Below are 26230 nucleotides of genomic sequence, written 5' to 3' on the forward strand. Positions count from 1 at the left end.
CCATCAGAGTGAACAGGCAACCTACAAAATGGGAGAAAATTTTCACAACCTACTCATCTGACAAAGGGCTAATATCCAGAATCTACAATGAACTCACCCAAATTTACAAGAAAAAAACAAACAACCCCATCAAAAAGTGGGCGAAGGACATGAACAGACAGTTCTCAAAAGAAGATATTTATGCAGCCAAAAAACACATGAAAAAATGCTCACCATCACTGGCCATCAGAGAAATGCAAATCAAAACCACAGTGAGATACCATCTCACACCAGTTAGAATGGAAACAACAGGTGCTGGAGAGGATGTGGAGAAATAGGAACACTTTTACACTGTTGGTGGGACTGTAAACTAGTTCAGCCCTTGTGGAAGTCAGTGTGGCGATTCCTCAGGGATCTAGAACTAGAAATACCATTTGACCCAGCCATCCCATTACTGGGTATATACCCAAAGGACTTTAAATCATGCTGCTATAAAGACACATGCACACATATGTTTATTGAGGCACTATTCAGAATAGCAAAGACTTGGGACCAACCCAAATGTCCAACAATGATAGACTGGATTAAGAAAATGTGGCACATATACACCATGGAATACTATGCAGCCATAAAAAATGATGAGTTCATGTCCTTTGTAGGGACATGGATGAAACTGGAAATCATCATTCTCAGTAAACTATCGCAAGAACAAAAAACCAAACACCGCATATTCTCACTCATAGGTGGGAATTGAACAATGAGAACACATGGACACAGGAAGGGGAACATCACACTCTGGGGACTGTTGTGGGGTGGGGGGAGGCGGGAGAGATAGCATTAGGAGATATACCTAATGCTAAATGACGAGTTAATGGGTGCAGCACACCAGCATGGCACATGTATACATATGTAACTAACCTGCACATTGTGCCCAGGTACCCTAAAACTTAAAGTATAATAATAATAAAATAAAAAATAAAAAAGGTAAAAAAAAAAAAAAAAAAAAAGAACCTTGGGTTCACTTTGTAATCCAATCCTGAAGTCTGCCCGTTTACATACAGCTCTCCTTTGCTCTAAGCCTATCAAAACACCACTTCATTTAAATTTCACCTCAATTCCATTTTATTCAAAATATTACAAAAACTCTTTTCTTTTGGTGAGATGCCCTAAGATTTCTCTGGCGTGTGGTTTTCCTCATTGCACTGGGTCAATAAACCTGAATTTGTCAGATTATGGGTTTGTTCCTGTGGTCTGTGGCTGATCCGGCTAGAACGCTGCCAATTCTTGAGACTTATTTGGAAAAAAAAATTAAAAATGGATCAAGATGAGAGCTATGGCAGAGCTTGCTAGTAGAATAGAACTTAGATATATATTCTTTGGGGCTTTATTTTCAAGTTCTGATAATGTATTATTATATAAATAAGTTATATATCTGGAATCTTTTCTGTTTGTGATTTAAAGTCAGAATTTAAAAGTTACTTATTCTCATTTGTGGTATTGTTTGCAGCACTAGTTATTATAATATGATACAAATGCAGATGGATAACAGTGATTCATTAGGTAGCAACTGATAGGAAAAACTCTTCTAAATGGGGAAACTCATTCCTTTTGCAACACAATGAAAACTACTGAGATTGATAAACAGAGAAACTTGTAGTGAGAAAATAGGGTATTATGCTTTGTTTCCGTGAGAGCAACATGCATTAAATTGTAAAGCTAAATTTTAAAAGTGCGAAAAAGTACCAGTAAGACCTTATTCCACTATTTTTTCATGGACCTCCAAAGTTAAATGTTATGGAATATTCTCTCCTGCCAGCCTTTGACTTTAGTTTTTTCTTTCCTGAGAGGTAGTAAAGGTGCTTTCTGCCTCCTTATCTTTCATCATAGAGTGGTGAAACATTGGGGATATGATTTATCTGGTGCCTTTTCCCATCTCCCTTGAGGTTTTTGTGGATCCCTTGCCACCATGTCCTTATTCAGTGCTGCCTTGTGTTTATTGCCCTCATGAATAGAGTAGTTGTTACATCATTCATGATAATTGTTCTTCAAAGGTTAATCATGGATTGCTTAGCCACTCTTAAATATATTAGAATCATACTATGACTTGAGGCTGACTGAGCTGGAGAGATTGAATGTTTACACATTGAAAGGTAATAATGCTCCAAAATAAAAAAGCAACTGACAAAGGACTTTTTGTTTTGTTTATCTGCAATGTATTTCTTATTCTCAGTCTTCTATTTATGACAGTGATTTGGCTTCAAGGATGTTTATTTAGCACTTAATTTAGAAGGAAGATACAGAGATATGGTTCCTGCCTTCCAGTAACTTGTTATCCAATATGAAAACTAGAATGTTTATGTAAGTAGCAGCGTAACTATGGAGAACCCATTGAGCAGAATGTGTGTGCATATGTAGGTGGTGGTGCTGGCAGTAAGGAACGGTGATGGCTGTGACTAGAAAGACTTAATTCGTGGGTCACTGAAGATCCGCCTTTGACTATTTACTCTGAAATACTCTGGGCTGGGAATATCTAGGTAGGATGCTATGTGAAAGGATACACATAGTGCAGAGTGGCTGATATTCCTAACTTATACTTGGTGGGTTCCATAGAAGCTGTGAGTTCCATTTCCCTTGGGACAGTTAAGGAAGTAAAACTTCAGATGAGCCTTCAAGACTGGCTAGGATTTTGCTAGTAGAATAAGAGAATGGAGGGTATTCCACATGAGGATAGTATAAAAGCAAAGGTAGTATGAAAGTACTAGGCCTGTTTGGAAGTAGTAGTTTGATTTGTCTAGAGTAGTGTGCTCTATATGAGCATGGTGGGAAATAATAAGTGGAAAACTGATGATAGTTTATGGAGAGCCTTAAATACTAGCCCAAAGCAGCCAGGCGCAGTAGCTCACGCCTGTAATCCCAGCACTTTGGGAGGCCGAGGCGGGCAGATCAGCTGAGGTCAGGAGTTCAAGATCAGCCTGGCTTGGTGGCACGCACCTGTATTCCCAGCTACTTGAGAGGCTGAGGCAGGAGAATCACTTGAACCTGGGAGACGGAGGTTGCAGTGAGCCAAGATCACGCCACTGCACTCTAGCCTGGGTGACAGAGCAAAACTCCATCTCAAAAAAAAAAAAAAACACTAGCCCAAAGGTTTAGATTTTACCCTGTAAAACAGTGGGATTTCATTTGTTTTTACAGGTTAGTAACTTGGTCAGAGTATAACTGTAGGAAGAGTCAGTGTACACAGGCAGATGGGAGAGAAGCCCTGCTGGTAAGAAGACATTACTGTTGTGACAGCCATACTTGAGTTACGTGCAGAGGGAAGGAAGGGGTGACTGCATGAGATTTTAGGGTGGATAGGACTTAAAACATGATTGATAGGTTACAAGGGATAAGGGAGAGGTACGATATATATAAAAATTGAGTTTGTGGGAAGAATAGTTTTATTGTTTTGATTTTAGAAACTCATTTTCATGAGTTTTATACAGCTGTGGTTTATGCCTATGTAACCTCAAGAATAGATCAGGAGTTGCTAAAAAAAAATGTCTTTAAATCAGGTCTGGTGAGAGAACAGAAAGTTGAGAGATTAAAAAGGTCCAAAATTAGAACTATTTTATTTAACTTTTTTTCTTTTTTGGGATTTTTTTTTTTTCTTTTAGAGACAGGATCTCACCCTGTCACCCAGGCTGGAGTATAGTGATGTGATCATAGCTCACTGCAGCCCCAACTCCTGGGCTCAAGCGATCCTCCTGCCTCAGCCTCACTACTAGCTGAGATTAACAGGTGTGCATCACCACACCCAGCTAATTTTTTAGTTTTTTTTGTAGAGACTGGGTCTCGTTGTGTTGCCCAAGCTGGTCTCAAACTCCTGGCCTCAAGTGATTGTCCTGCCTTGGCCTCCCATTGTTCTGGGATTACAAACATGAGCCACTGTGTCCAGCTAAAACTATTTTAAACAATATGTCATTGTTCTTGTTGGTGGGCATGATAAAAACAGAAAAATTTTTGCCCATTGTATTGTTCACTTCCCTTAAAATCTACACCGTGCTCTATTTTTCCTTTTTCTGTCCTTACTCCAGAAACATTTTTTGAGGCTACTATAATACTTACTTTACATATAGAAACTGTAGGGATGCTGCCATAATTTTTAGTAGGCGGGGCGGGGGGGGGGGGGGGATATACTCCAGCGGATTTTCACTAGAAATTCAGTCCTGAGTTACGGGTACCTTCCTTATTTTGGGCCTTCCATCAGAACCACTTGGGTAAACCTGGCTCTCAAAAGAGCTGGATCCAGGTAAAAAAGGAGATCCAACAGGTTTATAGGTCAGGAAGCTCAAGTTAAGCCCTCCTTCCCTGACTACCTGGACACAATCCGTTTACACTAGAGAATGTTTTCTCAAATATTCCTTTAAAATAAGAAAGGAGTGGAACTGGTTCTTTGGGATGAAAAACATCTTAATTCTTTTTATGTATAAAGCACAGATGTATGTATGTATATATGCATAATACATAAACGTGCAGAATATCTGTGGTATTAAAATTTCTTGGGGAGAGGCATTAGGAAAACAGAGTTGGGAAACACAGCATTAGGGTAGACATTTTTTCTTTTTATCTTAAAGTTGAGGTCTCACTATGTTACCCAGGTTGGATTGAACTCTCACCTCAGTCCCCCAAATATCTGGGACTACAGGCTTCCAACACCATGCCCAGCTCTAGAGTAAGACTTTTTGGGGGCTACCTTGTAGCAATTTGAGGCTCCGTCATCAGTTTCTGCTAGGTTTCAAAGATCCAGGAGAAGATTAGTGTTGTGTCAAGACGCCGATGGACCCATCACAGAAGTTTAATCCAACCTACATCCCAGAGTCTCCACAAATGCTCATCGAAGAAAATTCCCGGGACGATTCAGGGGCCTCTCAAATCTGCTCCGAGATGTTGATAAAGAACCTTAGTAACTTGACTATCAATGCTAGTAGCCAATGTGCTTCCCCTCTATCAGAAGCTTTACTCCGTTGAGAGTCTGCAAGAGCAGCAGTCCTCAAGGAAATCGAAGATGAGTGGCTTTACAGCGGGAAAGGAGTAAGAACATTGCTGTCTGTGCAGAGAGAAAAGATGGCAAGATTGAGATACATGTTACTCGGCAGAGTTCGTACGCATGAAAGAATACCAACAAACAAGGGGCCTAAGGGAGTTAAGAAGGAATCAAGACCATTCAAATGTCCCTGCAGTTTCTGCATGTCTAACGGATGGGATCCTTCTGAGAATGCTAGAATAGGGAATCAAGACACCAAGCCACTTCAGCCATAAATCTTATTCTTGCACCTTTTTTTCTTGCTGGTAATTTTATATAGCAGGTTGAGAAAGCTACTCTGTGCTAGTATAGACTATACACCAATAATTTTGGTAATGAGTTCTATCTAGGATGTATTTTTCTTCTTGTATCTTTTTCTTCCTACTATGATACTAGTAATTCATAAGGGATCTGTGTAATCTGAATGTATTTGAATAACTTTAGCTCTACTCTTTGATTTGACCCAAAGAAGCCAAGATGATACAAGTATTCCCATGTGTCTTAGAAGCCCAAAGTCATTGAGATGAAACCCAACATCAAGAAATTGAAGCAAAATTACTTGTGGATAAAGAAAGCATTAGGTAGTTTGGCTATAGCATAATTAGATTTTCTGGCTTTCAAAAATTTGAATTGCAATCACAGCAAACTTTGTTATTTTTACATTTTCAGCACAAAAAGGTGTTTATATAGAAACAATAAAGTTGACATTTGAGTACCTTTTAAAAAAAAAAAAAAAAAAGACTTTTTTTTAGGGAGCCAGGGCCATGGTTTCTTTCTTTTTTTTTTTCCTTTTCCTTTTCTTTTTTTGTTTTTTTAGATAGAGTCTCACTCTGTCACCCAGGCTGGAGTGCAGTCGCACAGCCACAGCTCACTGCAGCCTCAACCACCCGGGCTCAGTCAATCCTCCCATTTAAGCCTCCCAAGTAGCTGGGACTACAGGCTCACACCACCATACCCAGCTTATTTTTAATTTTTCTGCAGATGAGGTCTCACCATGTTGCCCAGGCTAGTCTGAAACTCCTGGGCTGAAGCAGTCCACCTGCCTCAGTTTCCTAAAGTGCTGGGACTACAGGTGTGAGCCACTGTGTCTGGCTTCTTTTTTTGTTTAGATAGTTTGAGCAAGGGAATTTCTTCTTGGCTTTGTGGAACCCAAGTTCAAAGGCCATTCAGTAACAATGTATGTAAATGTAAGTGATACTTATCTTAAGCATTAATCAAGAACACTTACTAAAATACAGCCAAACAAATAAATAGACTCTAAGTTATTTTTATCAGGTGAAGTATTTGAAGGGTTGTTTTCTTCATTCTCATTTCTGAAAAAAATACGAATATTGCTGTTTTAATCATTTTTTCATTTGTTTTGAAATAACTAGGAATCAATAGGATTATTAAATACTTCCTTTGTATTTCTGTGCTATTGATCAGGGCTTTAATATTTCTTCAAAAATTCAAAGTTGGGTGCTGCTTCTATGGTTTTAGAAAAGTTTTTTCTAATTTTATGTTGTAATTACTGAAGCCAATTTCTTATCTTTTTAAAGATTAGCCAGTGGGTTTCAAGATACCCTGATAGTTTAATGTAGTGTTTCAGAGTATTTCCTGGTACTCCAGTAGTTTGACACAGTAATTGGCAACTTAAGAGAAGTTGGAATGTTAGCCATAGATTACTGTGTAAATCAAAAAATAAAGTTCCAAGGCCTCCCAACCATCTAAATGAACCCCTCCACTGGGCCAAAGGCATTCCGAAGTTATCCTGAAAAACTCAGGCCATGACAGAAGCGGAGGTGGAACTACTCCCTCTTCCCTTTTGGAATTCAGGGAAAGCTGACTGGTATTAACATCAGTACAGATCTTATGTCTCAAGAGAAACATTTCGTCTGAAACATTTACATCTGAAGAGAAGCCTACTACCTGGAGGTTTCATCTGCATGATAAAACCTTGGTCTCCGCAACCCCTTATCAGAACCCAGACATTCCTTTCTATTGATGATAACTCTAAACCAATTGCCAATCAGAAAATTTTAAAAATCTACCTCTAACCTGGAAGCCACCACCTCCACCCCCACCCCACCACCCTGCTTCAAGCTGTCCCACCCTTCTAGATCAAACCAATGTAAATCTTAAATGTATTCAATTGATGCCTCAGATCTCCCTAAAATGTATAAAACTAGGCTGTACCCTGACCACCTTGGGCATATGTTCTCAGGTCTCCTGAGGACTCTGTCATGGGCCATTGGTCACTCATATTTGGCTTAGAATAAATCTCTTTAAATATTTTAGAGTTTGACTCCTTTCATGAACAACTGAAGTACTGTTAATTTCATTTATTGTTTCTACCATATGAAATGGAGTTTAGAAATTATGTATTTTGAATGACACCACACATGAAATTAAAAGTTAATTTGAAATTCACTTTAAAACACTTTTACGTGTAACGTAGATGTATGTTCTCACTTCTCTGTGTTTAAAATAGAATGGAAATGGGAAGATTTGACAGTGAAATACCCGTAACAATGGCATGAGAAGCCTGGTTTATTTTTCATAGTCTAAGCTTACATTTTTCTCTTGGCTATAGGACATTTTAAAAATTACTATGGCGTAACCCAAAAATAACATTCTAAGCCCCCCAACCAACTGATGGAGGCTCTCCTCAGCCAAGGGCATTCCAAAGTTAACCTGAAAAACTAGTTCAGGCCATGATGTTACCATCATAATGAGACTCCACCATCCTCATTATACCCTCCTCCCTTTGGAATTCAGGCTCAGCTGACCCACATTAACATTTAAACAGATCTTAAGACTAGTGAACAGACTTTTTACAGCAATAAGACACCAAATTCTAGCCTGACTCTAGTATAGCATCACATGACAGATAGCAGGCCCTGAAAGAAATAGAAGTATTTTATCCCAAGTATATTTCTTTGATATATTTTGAAATGGTCCTGCAAAGCTGTCTCTTGTAGGGAACATCTGTATTCTGTAGAGGATTCATTTTCCTTTCCAGGTCTTTTTCCTGATCCAGGAGAGAATTAACTGAGTCTGGCACTTTATAGGTCTGACAAAAGCTCTGAAGTCTGCTACCTGGAGGCTTCATCTGCATGACAAAACCTTGGTCTCCGCTACCCGATATCTTTTTTTTTTTTTTTTTTTTTTTTGAGACAGAGTTTCTATCTGTCGCCTTGGCTGGTGCAGGGGCGCCATCCTGGCTCACTGCAAGCTCTGCCTCGGGTTCACGCAGTTCTCCTGCCTCAGCCTCCGACATAGCTGGGATTATAGGCGTGTGCCGTCACGCCTGGCTAATTTTTGTATTTTTAGTAGAGATGGGGTTTCACCATGTTGGCCAGGCTGGTCTCTTACTCCTGGCCTCAGGTCATCCACCCACCTTGGACTCCCAAAGTGCTGGCATTACAGGCGTAAGCCACCGCACCTGGCCCACCTTACACATTTTGATTGATGTCTTATGTCTCCCTAAAATGTATAAAACCAACCACTTTGGGCACATGTTCTCAGGATCTCTTGGAGCTGTATTACAGACCACTGGTCATTCATATTTGGCTCAAAATAAATCTCTTCAAATATTTTAGAGTTTGTCTCTTTTTATCAATGGTGGTAAAAACACATCACATGATATCTATTCTGTTAACAAATTTAAATATTTAGTACAGTATTGTTAACTATAACCATTATGTTATACATTATGCTCTAGAATATTTTCATCTTCTGTGACTGAAATTCTTTACACATTGAACAGCAACTCCTAATTCTTCCTTCCCCCAGTCTCTGGCCATGACCATTCTGCTTTCTGGAGTGCAAATGTCTCTTTGAGATTCTAATTTCAGTTCTTTGGGGTATATACCCACAAGTGAGATTGCTGGATCATATTGCATTTCTATTTTTAATATTTAGAGGAACTTCTGTACTGTTTTCCATAGTGGCTACACCATTTTACATTCCCATCAACAGTGGACGGAGGTTTTCATATCCTGGACAACACTTGCTATTGTCTTGTTTTGTTTTGTTTTGTTTTTTATAATGGCCATCTGAACAGGTGAGAGGTGACATCATGGTTTTGATTTGCATTTCCCTGAAGACAATGATGTTGGGCATCTTTTGATATAGATCTGTTGGCCATTTGTATATCTTTTTTTGAGAAATTTCTGTTCAAGTCCTTTGCTCTTAAAAAAAAAAATCCCCAGTATGATTACTGTATAAATGACAAAAATTGTATACTGTTTGTTTACAGTTTACAACATGGTATTCTGATGCATATGTATGTTGTGAAATGATCAAATCAAGCTGTTTCATATATCCATCACCCATTCACCCATTGCTCTTTTTTTTTTTTTTTGAGACGGAGTCTCACTCTGTTGCCCAAGCTAGAGTGCAGTGGCACAGTCTTGGCTCACTGCAACCTCCACCTCCTGGGTTCAAGCAATTCTCCCACCTCAGCCTCCAAAGTACCTGGGATTACAGACACCTGCCACTATGCCCAGCTAATTTTTTGTATTTTTAGTGGAGTCTGGGTTTTCCCATGTTGGCCAGGCTGGTCTCAAACTCCTGACCTCAGGTGATCCACCCACCTCGGCCTCCAAAAGTGCTGGGATTACAGGCATGAGCCACTGCGCCCAGCCCTTTGCTCATTTTTGAATCCAGTTATTTGGTGGGTTTTGTTTTGCTGTTGCATTGTAGGAGTGCCTAATAACCCCTCATCAGATATATGGTTTGCGAATTTTTTCTTACATTCCATAGGTTGTCTTTTAATTCTGTTTCTTGTGCTGTGCAGAAGCTTTTTAGTGATGGAATTTCAGTTGTCTGTTTTTGCTTTTGTTGCCTGTGCTTTTAATGTCATATCCAAGTAATAATTGCGAAGACCAATATTATGAATGTTTTGGCCTGTGTTTTTCTATAAGAGTTTTATAGTTTCAGGCCTTGCATGTAAGTATTTAATTAATATTCAAGTATTTAATAAATTAAAGCTGAATTTTTTGTGTATGTAGGATAACGTCCAATTTCATTCTTTTGCATACTGCCATCCAGTTTTTCCCAGCATCTTTTGTTGAATACTGTTTTACCCCATTGCATAGTCTTGGCATCCTTGTAAAAGGGGATTTGACCTTATATGCATGTGTTTATTTTGAGTTTTCTTTTCTCTATTCCATTGGTCTATGTGTCTGTCTTTATGCCAGTGCCATGTTGTTTGATTACTGTAGCTTTGTAATATGTTTTGAAACCAGGAAGTGTGAGACCTCCAGCTTTTATTCTTTTTTCTCAAGATTGTTTTGGCTATTTGGCATTCTTTGTGGTTCTATCTAAATTTTAGGATTGTTTTTTCTATTTCTGAAAGAAAAAAGTTGCTGTTTGTTTTCCAGATTACATTGAATTTGTAGATCACATTGGGTAGTATGAACATTTTAACAATGTTCTTTCAGTCCATAAACATGGCATGTCTTTCCATTTATTTTTCTAGTTAAACGTTTTGTAATTTTCAGAGTACAAGTCTTCCTCCTCCTTGGTTAAATTTATTACTAGGTATTCTTTTTGATGCTGTTGTAATTGGGATTATTTTCTTAATTTCCTTTTCAGATTGTTTTTAGTGTATATAAATGCACTTGACTTTGTATCCTGCGACTTTGCTGAATTTATTAGTGCTAACAGTTTTTTTGTGGAATCTAGAGCTTTCTATATGCAATGTCATGTCATCTTCCAGCAAATATAATGTTACTTTTTCCTTTTCAGTTTGGATGTCTTTTATTTCTTTTTCCTGTTTCTGGCCATAGGACATTTAACATGATCCAGGATAAAGAATCAGAAAGATGAGAATTATTCCAGATGTATCAATTCTAAATAAAAGCTACTTATTTCAAAATAATATCTGTTAGAAAACTGTCCCTTCATGTTTATTTTTTCAGGTGAATTTAAGTATAATTTTTTCAGGATTCAACTGGCATTTTGATTGAAATTTCATTAATACAGTTATTAATTCATAAGGTACTTGCTGTCTTTACCATAGTAAGTTCTTCTATTCAGAAGGGAAGTGTCTTTTGTTTTTTTCAGGTCTTTTATCTCACAGAATACTTTGTTTTCTTATTTTCCTTTAGTCATCTTTATTTCTGTCTTCTACATGTATAACATCTTCATGACTCTAATAAGCTAACATAGTTTTCCAGAAGCATCTTGACAGATGTCATTATAATGAAATAATTATTTGCAGTATCAAACAGCTATTTAACATGAAAACTAACAACAGAGCAGATTCTGTTTTAAATGATAATTTAATAATATTAAATTAAATATTTAATATTGAAATAAAATGTAGTTTAATTTAAATAATGTTTAAATAATCATTTTAAAGATTTTAAAAGCAAGTTTAAACTTTGTATGGAGCCTATGGGTTTTAAAGCTTATTCTTAGGTACACAATTTAATTTGACATATTCTAATATGTTATTGAAGGATTTTAAAAAATTATTTCTGCCTTTTTTTCAAGTGTTTGTTTTCCAGGAGCACAGTCATATATAGTAAATAATGAAAATTTTGTATTTCTACTGTTTATACCACCTTATTTTTTTTTCTTGTGGGTTTCAATTGGTTATTACCTTTAGAATAATTCATTAATTCATTTATATTGAAAGAGTCTAATGTGCTAGGGAAGCACACATATAAGTAAACATATAATATGTTAAGTGTGGTACATGGGGAAAAATAGAGTAAGGGGGCATAGAATTGTGACTATGGGTATTTGCTATAATATATATTATTATAATATAATATATCACATTATTACATAAAACATAATTGCTATAATGTAGAGACAAAAGGGTGTGGGGGAGAGAGGGAAAGAGAGAGAAAGAAAGAAACAGAAGAGAAATGGGAGGCAGAGACAGACAGATTTGTCTGAGATGATACAACTATTAAGTTGTGAAACCAAGTTTCATAATTAGATATTCTGATTTCAAAGTGCATATCCTTAATAGTGACACTGTGCTAGATATGTAGACAAGGCCAACAGCAAAGTATGGACTTAATGTGACAGAAATAAGGGACCTTTTCAGGGTTCATCTTTAAGCTGTTATTGTTTTGATTGTTGATATAGTTTAGCTGTGTTCCCGCCCAAATCTCACCTTGAGTCATTCCCGTAATCCCCACATGTTATGGGAGGGACTTTGTGGGATGTAATTGCATCGTGGGGGGCAGTTACCCCCTGCTGCTGTTCTCGTGATAGTGAGTTAGTTCTCATGAGATCTGATGGTTTTATAAGTGGCTTTTCCCCCTTTTGCTCATACTTCTTCCACCTGCCACCATGTGAAGAAAGATGTGTTTGCTTCCCCCTCTGCCATGATTTGTAAGTTTACTGAGCCCTCCCCAGCCATGCCAAACTGTGAGTCAGTTCAACCCTTTTCCTTTATAAATTACCCAGTCTTGGGTAGGTCTTTATTAGCAGCACGAGAATGGACTAATACAGTAAATTGGTACCACGAGTGGGGTGCTGCTGTAAAGATACCTGAAAATCTGGAAGCAACTTTGGAATTGGGTAACAGGCAGAGGTTGGAACAGTTTGGAGGGCTCAGAAGAAGAAAAGAAAATGTGGAAAAGTTTGGAAGTTCCGAGAGACTTGTAGGGCTCAGAAGACAGAAAGATGTGGGAATGCTTGGAACTTTCTAGAAACATGTTGAATGGCTTTGACCAAAATGCTGATAGTGATATGGACAATAAAGTCCAGACTGAGGTGCTGTCAGATGGAGATGAGGAACCTGTTGGGAACTAGAGCAAAAGTGACTCTCGTTAGGCTTTAGCAAAGAGAGTGGCGGCATTTTGCACTTGCCCTAGAGATCTATGGAACTTTGAACTTGAGAGAGATGATTTAGGGTATCTGGTGGAAGAAATTTCTAAGGAGCAAAGCATTCAAGAGGAAACAGAGCATAAAAGTTTGGAAAATTTGCAGCCCAACAATGAAATAGAAAGAAAACCCAGTTTTCCTCAGGAGAAATTCAAACCTGCTGCAGAAATTTACATAAGTAACAAGGAGCCAAATGTTAATCACTAAGACAAGGGAAGCATGTCTCCAGGGCATTTCAGAGACTTTTGCAGCAGCCCCTCCCATCACAGCCCTGGAGGCTTAGGAGGAATAAATGGTACTGTGGGCCAGGCCCAGGGCTCCCCCTGCTGTGTGCAGCCTAGAGACTTGGTGCTCTGCATCCTAGCCGCTCCAGCTGTGGCTAAAAGGGGCCAACGTACAGCTCAGGCCATTGCCTCAGAGGGTGCAAGCCCCAAGCCTGGCAGCTTCCACGTGGTATTGAGCCCACAGGTGCACAGAAATCAAGAATTGAGGTTTGAGAACCTCTGGCTAGATTTCAAAGGATATATGGAAATATCTGGATGTCCAGACAGAAGTTTGCTGCAAGGGTGGAGCCCTCATGGTTCTGCTAGGGCAGTGCAGAAGGGAAACATGGGGTTGGAGCCCCCACACAGAGTTCCCACTGCGGCACTGCCTAGTGGAACTGTGAGAAGATGGTCACTGTCCTCTGGACCTCAGAATGGTAGATCCACCGACAGCTTGCACTGTGCGCCTGGAAAAGCTGCAGACACTCAATACCAGCCTGTGAAAGCAGCCAGGAGGGGAGCTGTACCCTGCAAAGCTGCAGGGGTGGAGTGGCCCAAGGCCATGGGAGTCCACCTCTTGTTATCAGCATGACCTGGATGGATGTAAGACAGGGAGTCAAAAGAGGTCATTTTGGAACTTTAAGATTTAATGACTACCCTGTTGGATTTCAGACTTGCCAGGGGCCTGTAGTCCCTTTGTTTTGGCCAGTTTCTCCCATTGGAACAGCTATATTTACCCAATGCCTCTACCCCCATTGTATCTAGAAAGTAACTCACTTGCTTTTTATTTTACAGGCTCATAGGTAAAAGGGACTTGCCTTGTCTCAGATGAGACTTTGGACTTGGACTTTTGGGTTGATGCTGGAGTGAACTAAGACTTTGGGGGACTGTTGGAAAGACAAGATTGTGATTTGAAACGTGAGGACATGAGATTTGGGAGGGGCCAGGAGCGGAATGATGTAGTTTGGTTGTGTCACCACCCATATCTCATCTTGAATTGTAGTTCCCATAACCCCCATGTGTTGTGGGAGGACCCAGTGGGAGGTAACTGAATCATGGGAGCAGTTACCCCCTGCTGCTCTACTCGTGATAGGAGGCCTATCTTTATAATGTATTTCTCATGAGCCTTGAACAAAGTTCTTTAAATCCTTTGGATTATTAATGTATTAAACTCTACTTTTTTCTTACCCAAATCTACATTTTTTATTTACCTTTAAAAATTGAGTATGTGGAATTTTTCTTTGAATTTTTTTCCCACAAAAATGTTGAATTTAATTTGACCATTCTCACAATCACATAGAGTTGACTTAATAGTAGAAAATGATACACTTTGGATCAGTAGTATTTCATGGGAAAGCTGCAGTTGAAAACCTAAAGCCACTAATACGTTCTATTAGAAATAAAAGGAATAATATATAGGCAATTAATTATATAAAACATGCTAACAATTGGATGAAATTAAACCAAAAGCTGATATTCTGGATTTACAGTCATTATAGAAAGGAATTACGTGGTGTTGTAGATTCATTCAGTCAACAGTTCTTTATTGATCACATCTTAGGTACTAGGGGTACAAAGATGATGAAGACATAATCCTATCCTAGAGGACTTTGTATTCTAGTGAAGGCATAGACATGCAGACATCAGTGTAGTATAATAAAAGTGCTCAATACAAAGATCACTGTAGAAGTTATGATGCTTATAGTTATCTGTAACAGAAACCCCAGCTGAAGTGGCTTAAACAATACACAGAGTTTATTGGTCATGTACAGGTATATCTGAAAATTACAGAGACAGGTGAGGCTTGCTGTAATAGCTCAATATGCTTCCTTTTACCTGTTTCTCCTCAATGCTTTCCACATATTAACTTTATCCTAAGGCTGACTCCCTTTGAGGTTGTATCATGACTACTAATAACTGTGAGGGCCACCCCCAGAAAGAGAGCTTTTGTCTTCCAACCATCAAACTAAAGTCTTGGATTCACTCTGACTAGATCAACTTTTATTGTATGCAACTCTTTCACTAGATTGACTAAAAGTATAATTTTGGGTTGAGTGAGAAACTAAAAGTCCAGAACTTCCAAAGTACCTAGTATACCTGTAAAAATTGTTGTTAGTCTTATTTTGGCTTTATTATTCCTAATTTTGATTTCTTCTAATATACAGAAAATCAGGAATCCTTAATGGTGGGAAGTAAAGTGATAAGATCATAGTTCAATAATCTTCCAAATTTTTGAAAGCCTAAAAATTATGTCTTTGGAGATATGTGGTTTTGTGCTCATATCAACGCAGAAATTAAGAACCCAACATAACAACTGTCTCTTCTCCATTATTTCTTTCCTTGTAACTGGGACAGTAAGGTGGATTTTGATATTGGGTTCACACGGTTCATGGTTGGGCTGTTTCATGTCTCAGTTACATTTGCAGTAGCAAAATGCCAAGGCCAGAAATGTCAGGGCTTACCACAATGACCTCATACTTATGATTTGAGCAGTAATTGGGGAAGCCTTCTGTTTTTTACTTTGCTACTAATTTACATTTAATCAGGCTATTCATAGTATATAATACTTTAAAAGCTGAATTAGTAATACAAAGCTACTTTTATTTCAGAGTAAGCACTTCCATTTGTTCTCTTTCTGCATAGTCTCTGGTTCACCACATTTGCATTCACTGCAGTTCTGTTTCTCTCTATGACAAGTGTTCATTCAGGAGCCACAGCATGTGACACTGCTATAGGATTGCCAGATCTTATTTTAGAGAATTTGGACAAGGAGGCAGTAGGAGAGAGATTATTTGCTAATAGTCTGACCAGGCTAAAATACAATCCCATTCTGCATTATAACACAGTTGGAACAAGGCACTCAAATACAGGATAAGCCTGTGAATGTGGGCCATCTGGTAATCCAGTACTGCCTGAGTATAGGCCTCTCAGCTCTGAAAACAGCCTGTGGAGATAAATTTGACACACTTGGTGTATAAGGGTTCCTGCCCTAACTTAAAAAAGAATTACTTCTTTATGCTAAAATTATGTTAAATATTACTTGGAAATAAAGGAAAAAGTAATTTACATATGGATTATACCGATGATTATGTCCAAGGCATAATAATAATAATAATAATAATAATAGCAAATATTTGTATAAAGCATACTCCATGCCAGGCACCGTTCTAAGCATTTTACATGTATTGGTTCATTTAACGCTTACAACATTCCCAAGAGACAGGCTATTATTATTTTACTGAGGATGGAATTGGCACAGAGAAGTCAAATAATTTACCCAAGCTCACACAGCTTAGTGAGGAACCGAGTTAGGATTTTAATTTAGAAAGTCTAGGACCAGAGTTCATGCTTTTAATTACTATGCTATATTTTCTCTCAAGTCAGGACTGAAATTGTCATTAAAAGTAATACCATTAACTTATTGGCTATGTTTTATTTATAACTCATTAATTACGTTATACTTATTAATACGTATAATTATTTTATTGTGTTTTGAAATAAATGAGCATTTTGAAACTTACCTCTAAATATTCAACATGCTTGTTTTTTATTCTAGGAGAAGACTTTGCAGTTGTGCAGCAAGAAATTATTATGATGAAAGACTGTAAACACCCAAATATTGTTGCTTATTTTGGAAGCTATCTCAGGTATATTGTTTGTTTCCCTTTTGAAAAGCAATAATGATTTCATCACCTAATACATTAAACAAAATAAAGTTAGTTTTAATACCATGTTTTGTATTTTTTCTTCATGCTTTGAAGATAGGATATTTTCATACCAATGGAATTTTTACTTAGGACCTATGTTAATTCTGTAACCAATATTACAGTCGTATGACTTGGGAATTCTAGATGTGCTTTTAGTGAAAATGCTGGCAAGTAAAAACGTTATGGTTAGTCTTCCAGTGGTGGACTAGCGATCTAAATATGCCATTCTCTTGCCCCTTTCTTCTGGACTTAGGTCAGTGTAGAGTCAGGAGCATCTCTTCCAGTTATGTGTTTATCAGAAACTTTTTTTAAATTTTGTGCTTCTGGTCTAAGAGTACTATATTACCTTATCCCTTTCCTTCATTTTGTCCAAAGAACTGGGAACTATAATCATCTCAGTAACTTATTTTTTCAGGTCCTAAAGTGAACTTAGGACTGTGAATTTAGGACTGTGAATTTCCTTTCTCTTATTTTGTTTTGGTAGCCAGACCCAGGCCAGGTTCCTAGGTTATATTGCATAGGCAATCACCTTAGGGTCAAATCTTGTTTTCCATTCACTTCTACATGCAGCTGTGAGTTGATCACTGGTGACCTAGTTGTTTTTAAGCTTCTTCCAAGGGAAGATTAGAGAATATTTTACTGTTTTTTTCCTTTCTTTTTTTTGGCAGGAGTGGGACAGGGTCTCAGTCTGTCACCCGGGCTGGAGTGCTGTGCTGTGATCATTGCTCACTGCAGCATTGACCTCCGTAGGCTCAGGTGATCCTCCCACCTCAGCTTCATGAATAGCTGGGACCACAGATACGTACCACCACGCCCAGCTTTTTTTTTTTGAGATGGAGTCTTGCTCTGTCGCTAGGCTGGAGTGCAGTGGTGTGATCTCAGCTCACTGCAACTTCCGCCTCCCGGGTTCAAGTGATTCCCCTGCCTCAGTCTCCTGAGTAGCTGGGACTGCAGGCACGTGGCACCACGCCCAGCTAATTTTTTGTGTTTTAGTAGAGATGGGGTTTCATCATGTTGGCCACAATGGTCTTGATCTCCTGACCTCGTGATCTGCCTGCCTCGGCCTCCCATAGTGCCGGGATTACAGGCGTGAGCCTCTGCACCTGGCCTAATTTTTGTATTTTTTATAGAGATGGGGGATCTCACTGTGTTGCCCAGGCTGGTCTCAAATTCCTGAGCTCAAATGATCCATCTGCCTTGGCCTCCCAAAATGCTGAAATTACAGATGTGAGTCACCCTGCCTGGCCTTCCCTGTGTATTAAAAAAACTCTTCAGTTTTTCTTCAGCATACTTTAGCAACATCCAACATATTGTAACTTTTTGCAGGTTCCCATTTTCATATGATCCAGGTACAAAGCACTTTTTCTCTTCTTTTTTGGGCACAACAGATAGAAAAGACTAGGGTATTCTGCCCTGTCATCTTTCCAGCTTTTGAAAAACCAACTGGACCTGCTGTTCATGGTTGTAACCACTCCTGTACAGCTTTGATTGCCCCACCTTGGTTAAGGTAGAGGTGTGGGGTTTTTTGTTTGTTTGTTTGTTTGAGACAGAGTCTCACTCTGTTGCCCAGGCTGGAGTGCAGTGGCACGATCTCAGCTCACTGCAACCTCCCGGACTGGAGTGCAGTGGCGCGATATCGGCTCACTGCAACCTCCACTTCCTGGCTTCAAGAGATTCTCCTGCCTCAGCTTCCCAAGTAGCTAGGACGATAGGCACGCACAGCTAAAATTTTTTTTTTTGAGATGGAATCTTGCTCTGTCACCCAGGCTGGAGTGCAGTGGTGCGATCTCAGCTCACTGCAAGCTCCACCTCCCGGGTTCAAGCCGTTCTCCTGCCTCACCTTCTGAGTAACTGAGACTACAGGCGCCTGCCACCACACCCGGCTAATTTTTTGTATTTTTAGTAGAGACGGGGTTTCACCGTGTTAGCCAGGATGATGTTGATCTCCTGACCTCATGATCCACCCACCTCAGCCTCCCACAGTGTTGGGATTACACGCGTGAGCCACCACACCTGGCCTTTTTTTTGTATTTTTAGTAGAGACGGTGTTTCACCGTGTTAGCCAGGATGGTCTCGATCTCCTGACCTCGTGATCCACCCATCTCGGTAATTTTTTATTTTTAGTAGAGACGGGGTTTCACCATGTTGGTCAGGCAGGTCTCGAACTCCTGACCTCAGGTGATCCACCCTCCTTGGCCTCCCAAAGTGCTGGGATTACAGGAGTGAGCCACCGCGCCCAGCCAAGTTGTGGGTTTTATGGAGACTTCAGGGAATTAACTAACCCTTTTCACATAGGGTTAGGTACTATCCCCAGGTCAGTGGCTGTTACACATTTTAAATGGGTTCTTCAGCAGCCAATTTAAAACTACTTATATGGTGAGTGATTGAAACAGCAACCTAACACAGACAGTTTCTCCATCAGTTTGTATGTTAGGAAGCCTACTCAGCACAGGCAGTTACTGTATAAGTTCAAAGAAATATTCTCTTAAAACCATTGAAGTTCATGATACGAATAACTGATTGCTGCTAATACAATTAAAAGCACCACTTCAAAACAATTTGTTTTACTGCTTTTGGTCCTAACAAAATGACCTACCTACTAGGCTCAACTAGGAGAAGTATTACAAAGGTTTTTTTCCCCCAAGGGCAAGCTGGTCTTTAAATGAGCATTTTTTTTCACCAGGGACATTGATCTAAGAGTATCTCTCAAACATGATCTGAATCTTCCAGAACTATGGAACCATCCAAAATCTAACCTGTTATTCCAGGATAACCCCACTCATTTACGTGGCACCCTTGGTATGGTAAAATGAGCATGATCTTTTTGCCAGAGATAAATCGTATCTTTGGTAGTTAAGAGGTTAAGTTCTGGAGACAGATTGTCTGGTCTGAGACCTGGTTCTATCAATTATTTAACCAGTTTGTGCCTCTGTTTCCTCATCTATAAAACAGAGATGATAATAATATCTACATGACAGGATAGCTGTGAGTACTTCCTGGGTAACTACATGTGAAATAGTAAGAATGGTGCTTAGAATGTAATAAATGCTCAATAGGTATTTGCCACTGCTACTACTACTATTGCTGCTGCTGCTACTACTACTACTTCTTAACTTTTTAAAAGTATCATTATTTTAGTGCCTCATTTGATCTTTCAGCAACCTGGATAGCAGTATAACTGTGGTAGAAATTATTTCCATTTTACAAATAAGATTCTTGAGAGAATTTAACATCTAAGTTTTTTATTTTATGATTTTGCTTCATTCTAAATACAAAAAGCAAAATTACCCAGAAACCAAAGTAAAACAGACAAAAATAGGATCATTTTTTTCAGTAAAACTATGTTCTTTTTAGTGTTGTATAATCTAATATTAAGAAACACTGATTTAAATATATTATTTTATTCTGTAAAAGGATGTAGCAGACCAAAGTGATATGAAGGTAAATAGTAGTCTAATGTAGGATAGCAATTAATTTTATCTCTCTCTTGCTCTTTTCTTCTGTAGAGATTCTTCCCTTATTCCCTAATTGAAGTTCAGGCTCAGCCCAGGTTGGAGTAGGGAATCCTAATGATTAGACTTGTAGGATGTTAGAGCTGTAAGGGACTAACAGATGTTGTCATACAGCCCACTCTTGGTTATAGATGAGAAAACAGAGTGGTGGATAAATGACTTATTTAGTCTATCCAACTTCTCATTAGTGGCACTGGGATTTAAACCTGGCTTTACAGGTAGCTAATCTGTTGTCTTTTTTGGCATACTGTATTGCTTAGCCCAGAAAGGCCAGATTTAGTCTCAGAGGGAACATGATTTCTTGAATTCTTTCTCATTATTAAATGACTTTACAAAGGAGGATCTTGTTTGAACTTGTTACAAACCCCATAAAGTATATACTGTTCATTGCAACGTTCTTCCTTCTATGTTGTTGCTATTACAACCTGTATAACAAATTTAGACAAAAAGTTAAGGAAACTGAGCAAATGTAGTTTGACCATTGATAAATTTCCCCTTCAGAGAATCAGACTTACGCTATGAATTTTCTTAGTAGATGACTAGCATATAATTAAGTTTCAGAAGTCCATTTTATATCAGGGTAGCTGTGCTCGCTTCTGAAGAAAACTGAAACTGAGCTTCTATAAAGCAGAATACCTGGCATTCTTCTTAACAAGGCCTTTCCTACTCCACTGTTGAAGATCATTAATATACCTGCAATAAAAACTAGATAGACAAAGCCTTAACATTTAAAAAATTTAAATAGTCCTGGTTTGGTATGTATTTGTATCTGAATATTTATGTTTGTGTATTTATAAAACAACAGAATTAAATCATCATAGACTTATTCTTTACAATTCTTTTGGAGCTTAACTATTACTTCTTTTAAACTAAAGATGAGTTTAAGTTAATTTCAGATTCCTAAGCATTCCTTAGCCCAGCATATCATTTAAAAATAAGTTAAGAAAATGGAGACATTCCTCTCAAGCTTGAGCTCAGTAAAGCTTAGGGGGAAAAGCAATAAATGCTCCTTTATTTTTATTTATTTATTTTTTTTTGAGACAGTCTGGCTCTGTCTCCCAGGCTGCAGTGCAGTGGCACGATCTCGGCTCACTGCAACCTCCACCTCCTGGGTTTTAGAGATTCTTCTGCCTTAGCCTCCTGAGTTGCTGGGATTATAGGCGTGTGCCACCACGCCCAGCTAATTTTTGTATTTTTAGTAGAGACAGGGTTTCACCATTGGCCAGGCTGGTCTCAAACTCCTGACCTCGTGATCCGCCTGCATCAGCCTCCCAAAGTTCTGGGATTACAGGCGTGAGCCACCACACCTGGCCAACAAATGCTCCTTAAACAATAAGCCAGTAGAAGATTTGATCCATACAGTAAAAACTATTTAGAATAGATATTTTAAACCTTTGGGCTGGGTGCAGTGGCTCACGCCTGTAATCCCAGCAGTTTGGGAGGCTGAAGCCGGTGGATCATCTGAGGTCAGGAGTTTGAGATTAGCCTGGCCAACATGGCAAAACTCCCATCTCTACTAAAAATACAAAAAAATTAGCTGGGCATGGTGGCACTTGCCTGTAGTCCCAGCTACTAGGGAGGCTGAGGCAGGAGAATCACTTGAACCCGGGAGGCAGAGGTTGCAGTGAGCCAAGATCACTCCACTGCACTCCAGCCTGGGTGACAGAGCGCGACTGTATCTCAAAAATAAAATAAATAAACCTTTGAAGTACAGAGTACTAGTTTAGATGAGTATACTTTACCTCAGTAACAAATATGTAAATCACCACCATTTACAAAGTGTTTATACATTATTTCTTAGCATGTAGAGTGCAGTGTTGATTTCCACAGATATAAAGATATCTAAAACCTAATCTTTCCCTTTAAGGAGCTTATAATCTAACAGGAGAAGTAGGCATGAGCAAATAATCATAACATAATATGCTAGATGCAGTAATAATTTAGAAGTAAGGCACAGAGGCGCTAAGGATGATAGACTGTCTGATTTATGTCAAAGTAGTGGAATCAGAAAGCTCTGTGAATGATGTAATTCCCAAATATTGGGTGTTAAAAGATTGGCAGATATTTATGTGTATAGAGAATTGGAATTTTTGGCAAAGGGAACACATGCATGAAAAACCATGACATACATATTCAGGAGACAGCTAACTGGTCTCACATTAGAGCCTGAGAGGGAAAAGGGGCTACATAGTTACTTCTCAGTATGTGCAGGGATTGGTTCCAGAACCCCAGTGGATACCAAAACCCGTGAATGCTCAAGACCCTTATATAAAGTGGCATAGCTATGCACATCCTCCAATTTAAAATTATCTCTAGGTGACATATGATACCTAACACAGTGTAAATGCTATGTAAATAGTGTAATACTTTATTAATTTGTGTTATTTTTATTGTTGTATTATTTTTATTTTTTCCCCTCTGAAAATTTTCAGTCTCTGGTTAGGTGAACCTGCGATTGGTTAAACCCCACAGGTGCTGGACCTGTGGCCTCCAGGGGGCTGAGTGCAGTTGGAGTAGATAAGATTGTAGAGATACGGGCAAAAATGAATCTTTTATGCCTTAATTAGAATCTATAGGGACTGAGCATACTTGCTGAAAGATTTTCACAGAGTTAGTATATTCTGTGGAGGATGGACCTAGGGTGGAGGAGATTAAAACAGGCAATTTAGTTAAACTAATTACGGTATATTTATTACAGTAATCCAGGAAAGAGATGTTGGTCTCTTGAGTTATATAAAACTGGGAAAAAAAATTTTCTAGAGTCACAAACAGTGCTAAGAAGAGACACAACTGGATCTTAACTCAAAATATATTTATGAATGTCTTTTTGAATACTTAGAATATGAGAATAAAGATTACAGTTAAGTCACTTTATACCCAGCTACTCTTGCTTTTATAAAAGGGAACTTTCTAATTTAGGAATATTTTACATTTACCAAAAGTTGCAAATAGTGCAGAGTTCTCTGTATTTCCTTCACTCAGCTTTCTCTGATGTTTACATCTTACACAACCATGGCAGACTTTTCACAACTACGGTATTAACATTGATGCAATACTATTAGCTAAACTCAGTATAGTTATTCGGATTTTATCAGTTTTCTGTTAATGTCCTTCTCTTTTCTGTTTTTGAGAGGAATTAGGAATATATCTTCAAGTTCATAAAGTTGATGTTAATTTGTTATTTGTTTAAGCCAGGGTTTCTCACCTTTGGCACTATCAACACTTGAAGACAGATACTTTTTTGTTGTGGGAAGTGGTCCTGTGCATTGTAGGATAGTTGTTAATATTAGTACCCCTGTCCTCTGTTAGTTACCAGGAGCACCCTTTCCCCCAGATGTGACAACCAAAAATGTATCCAGGCTTTGCCAACTGTTCCTTGGGGGACACAGTTGCTCCCAGTTAAGAACCACTGCTCTAAGCAAAAAAACTTTGGTGAAGTTACAGATACCTTCCTTTACCAGTGTTGCTAGGATATTTTCTATAGATCATTAGTTCTGAGGGATGCAAATACGTGTTTTGTAAAAAAATGGGTGTATTGAAAAAATAATCTGGGTAAATAGTAAACTAAACAGAATTAGAGGTTTTCTTTTTCTTTCTCCTCCATCTCCTCCCCCTCTCAATTTTTCCCCATCCCGCTTCTCCTCTTTTTTCCCTTCCTCCACCTCTTCCCACTTTATCTTCTTTCTGGTACCCTTTAATATACCAGTGGCCTTGCTAATTTCCAAGAAAAGACTATGTGATATTTTAAAAAACTGATTTAACTATACAGTGGTTTCTTTTTGGAAGCATATTTCATGTAGGATTGATGTTCAGTGGCCCACCCTTTGGAAATATTATGCTGAACACTGGGGGATTATTAGGTATAATTGTAGAGAAATAGATCAGCTTGTATCCCCCAGGTACAGCATCCTTACCCCTCATTATTAAAGGGAAAGCAGATGGTATAGGTTACCTGTAAATAAATTTGGATTGCAATAGTTTTTGCTTATTAGTAATTTTTAAATGAACCAAAGAAGTTTAAAAATTTTCTTCACATTAAATAAGTTATTCTATGTTTAAAACATCTAGCAGTTACTAAACTTTCTATTTTTCTAATTCATGATTAAAGTTGAATTATTTTGCTGAATATAGTGGAATAGCCATTGCTTTGGTCAGCAAGACAACAACTCACAGTACAGTACAGGAATCAGGGGACTGCAGTGTACAGGATAGCTACCCATCCTCTCCCAGGGAGGATGACTCCATGTGCCAACTTCAGGCAGATATTAGAGTTGCTGATCCTCAGTGGTCTTGGTGATGTTTTATTTTGCTTTTTAAATTATGCTATATTTGAGAAAAATATATAAATAATTATACATAGTTTGGTCAGTTTTAAGTCTGTGATGTGTTACAAAATGTGGGAAGATTAAAAAGTGTGTTTTAGGAATTATAAGAATTTCAGAACCATAAAATAGCTATTAGAATTTTGGTCCCTGTATACTCTGGTAGACATCAAAATAGTTAACTTTTCCCCCTATACTTCTTTTTCTGTTTCTTGTAAGATAGATAATTTTACAAAATGAGAAAAATTCTGAGGATTTGTTGAGTCAGGACGTTATACTGATACAATGAATATTTACCTCAGTGGTTAATTTTATTTCAGTTCGGATACCTAGGGACAAAGATTTTATAATTGACCTGCATAAAATGGGCTGATTGACTCAAGTCCTTTCCTATTAGGCATATGGCTTGGTCAATGACCAAAAGCAAATGTAGATTTATCATTTTAAGAAAGATATTCAGGGGACAGATGAAAGTCATTTCTCTAATAGACTACGACTACTCAAGCTTTTAGATAATACTAGGCTTTAACTAAATAGAATATTATAAAAGTAAAGTATTTTAGGCATCTTAAAAAGTAAAGTATTACTATATAGTCCTGATTTTTTTTTTCTGCCTGGAAAGTCATTTTACGTAGGATGGAAAAGTCATTTTACGTAGCTGGAAAGTCATTTTACGTAGGATGAATAGAAAATTGTATATTTAAGCAAAGGGAGAATAGACCAACTTCAAGTAGAAGGTAGTGTCATATTGAAATATGTGAAAAGCGAGAACTCATTTCCTGCATTCATTTTCTCTAGCAAGGAAAATTGTTTTCAAACTGGAAGGGGTAGGAAAAACACTATTAAGATGGAATTGAAACACAAGATGGTGAGTAGATAATTATAGAGCAGCTAGACACCTTAAATTTTTAGACACTTTTAGATTTATGTCAATTATATCTCATATTGAAAGTTCAGCAAATGTGATGATAGTCCATTATCAATGAGTATTGACAAACAGAAGAGGTATCAAAGATTAGAGATCAACAATGAACAGTTTGTATATGAAAGGAAAAGTTGGTTTCTAGAAAGTGCAGACTATTAAATTTGATCTCACTCATCGGTCACTAGCAAAGCTATAGGATAAATTGTTAATCAGATAATTAGTGACCACTTATAAGAAAGAAGTTGTCATTAACATGACTTTAGTAAGAAGTTATGCCTGATCAATCCTGTCTCTCTTAATTTTTTTCCTTAAAAAAGAAAAAAATTTATTTATTTATTTATACTTTCACCAAGTTCCAGGAGCAATTTAAGATGACTTAAACATCTTTAAGTTAATTTACAAGTTAATTTAAGTTATACTACACTACACTACAAGTTAATTTAAGTTATACTACACTTAAATTAAGATGACTTGTACACTACAAGATAAATTATAACAAAAGGAGTAGAAAACAGCTTACATTTATTGTGCTATATTCCAGGTCCTTTACTAAGCAGTTTACATGTTATTCTATTAATCCTAAGCAGACCCCAGAACAGTCATTCAACCTGTTTTTTTGTAAGCCTC

The 26230-nt window shown here is 38.0% G+C and overlaps 1 protein-coding gene and 1 pseudogene across 4 annotated transcripts in view; both read left to right on the forward strand.

Annotated features, from left to right (window-relative positions):
* The window catches only part of MAP4K3 (mitogen-activated protein kinase kinase kinase kinase 3), a 199830-nt gene that overhangs the window by 76371 nt on the left and 97229 nt on the right, over positions 1 to 26230 (forward strand). For all 4 annotated transcript variants that reach the window (XR_010136150.1, XM_009237367.3, XM_009237368.3 and 1 more), the window contains 1 exon segment: positions 16694 to 16784. Coding sequence is in view for 3 of the 4 variants with exons in the window: in XM_009237367.3 (XP_009235642.1) it covers positions 16694 to 16784 (91 nt within the window). In the remaining variant the exon portion in view is untranslated.
* On the forward strand, positions 4623 to 5349 carry LOC100458011 (developmental pluripotency-associated protein 3-like; annotated as a pseudogene).

Source organism: Pongo abelii, chromosome 12, assembly GCF_028885655.2.
Source record: "Pongo abelii isolate AG06213 chromosome 12, NHGRI_mPonAbe1-v2.0_pri, whole genome shotgun sequence".
NCBI lineage: Eukaryota > Metazoa > Chordata > Mammalia > Primates > Hominidae > Pongo > Pongo abelii.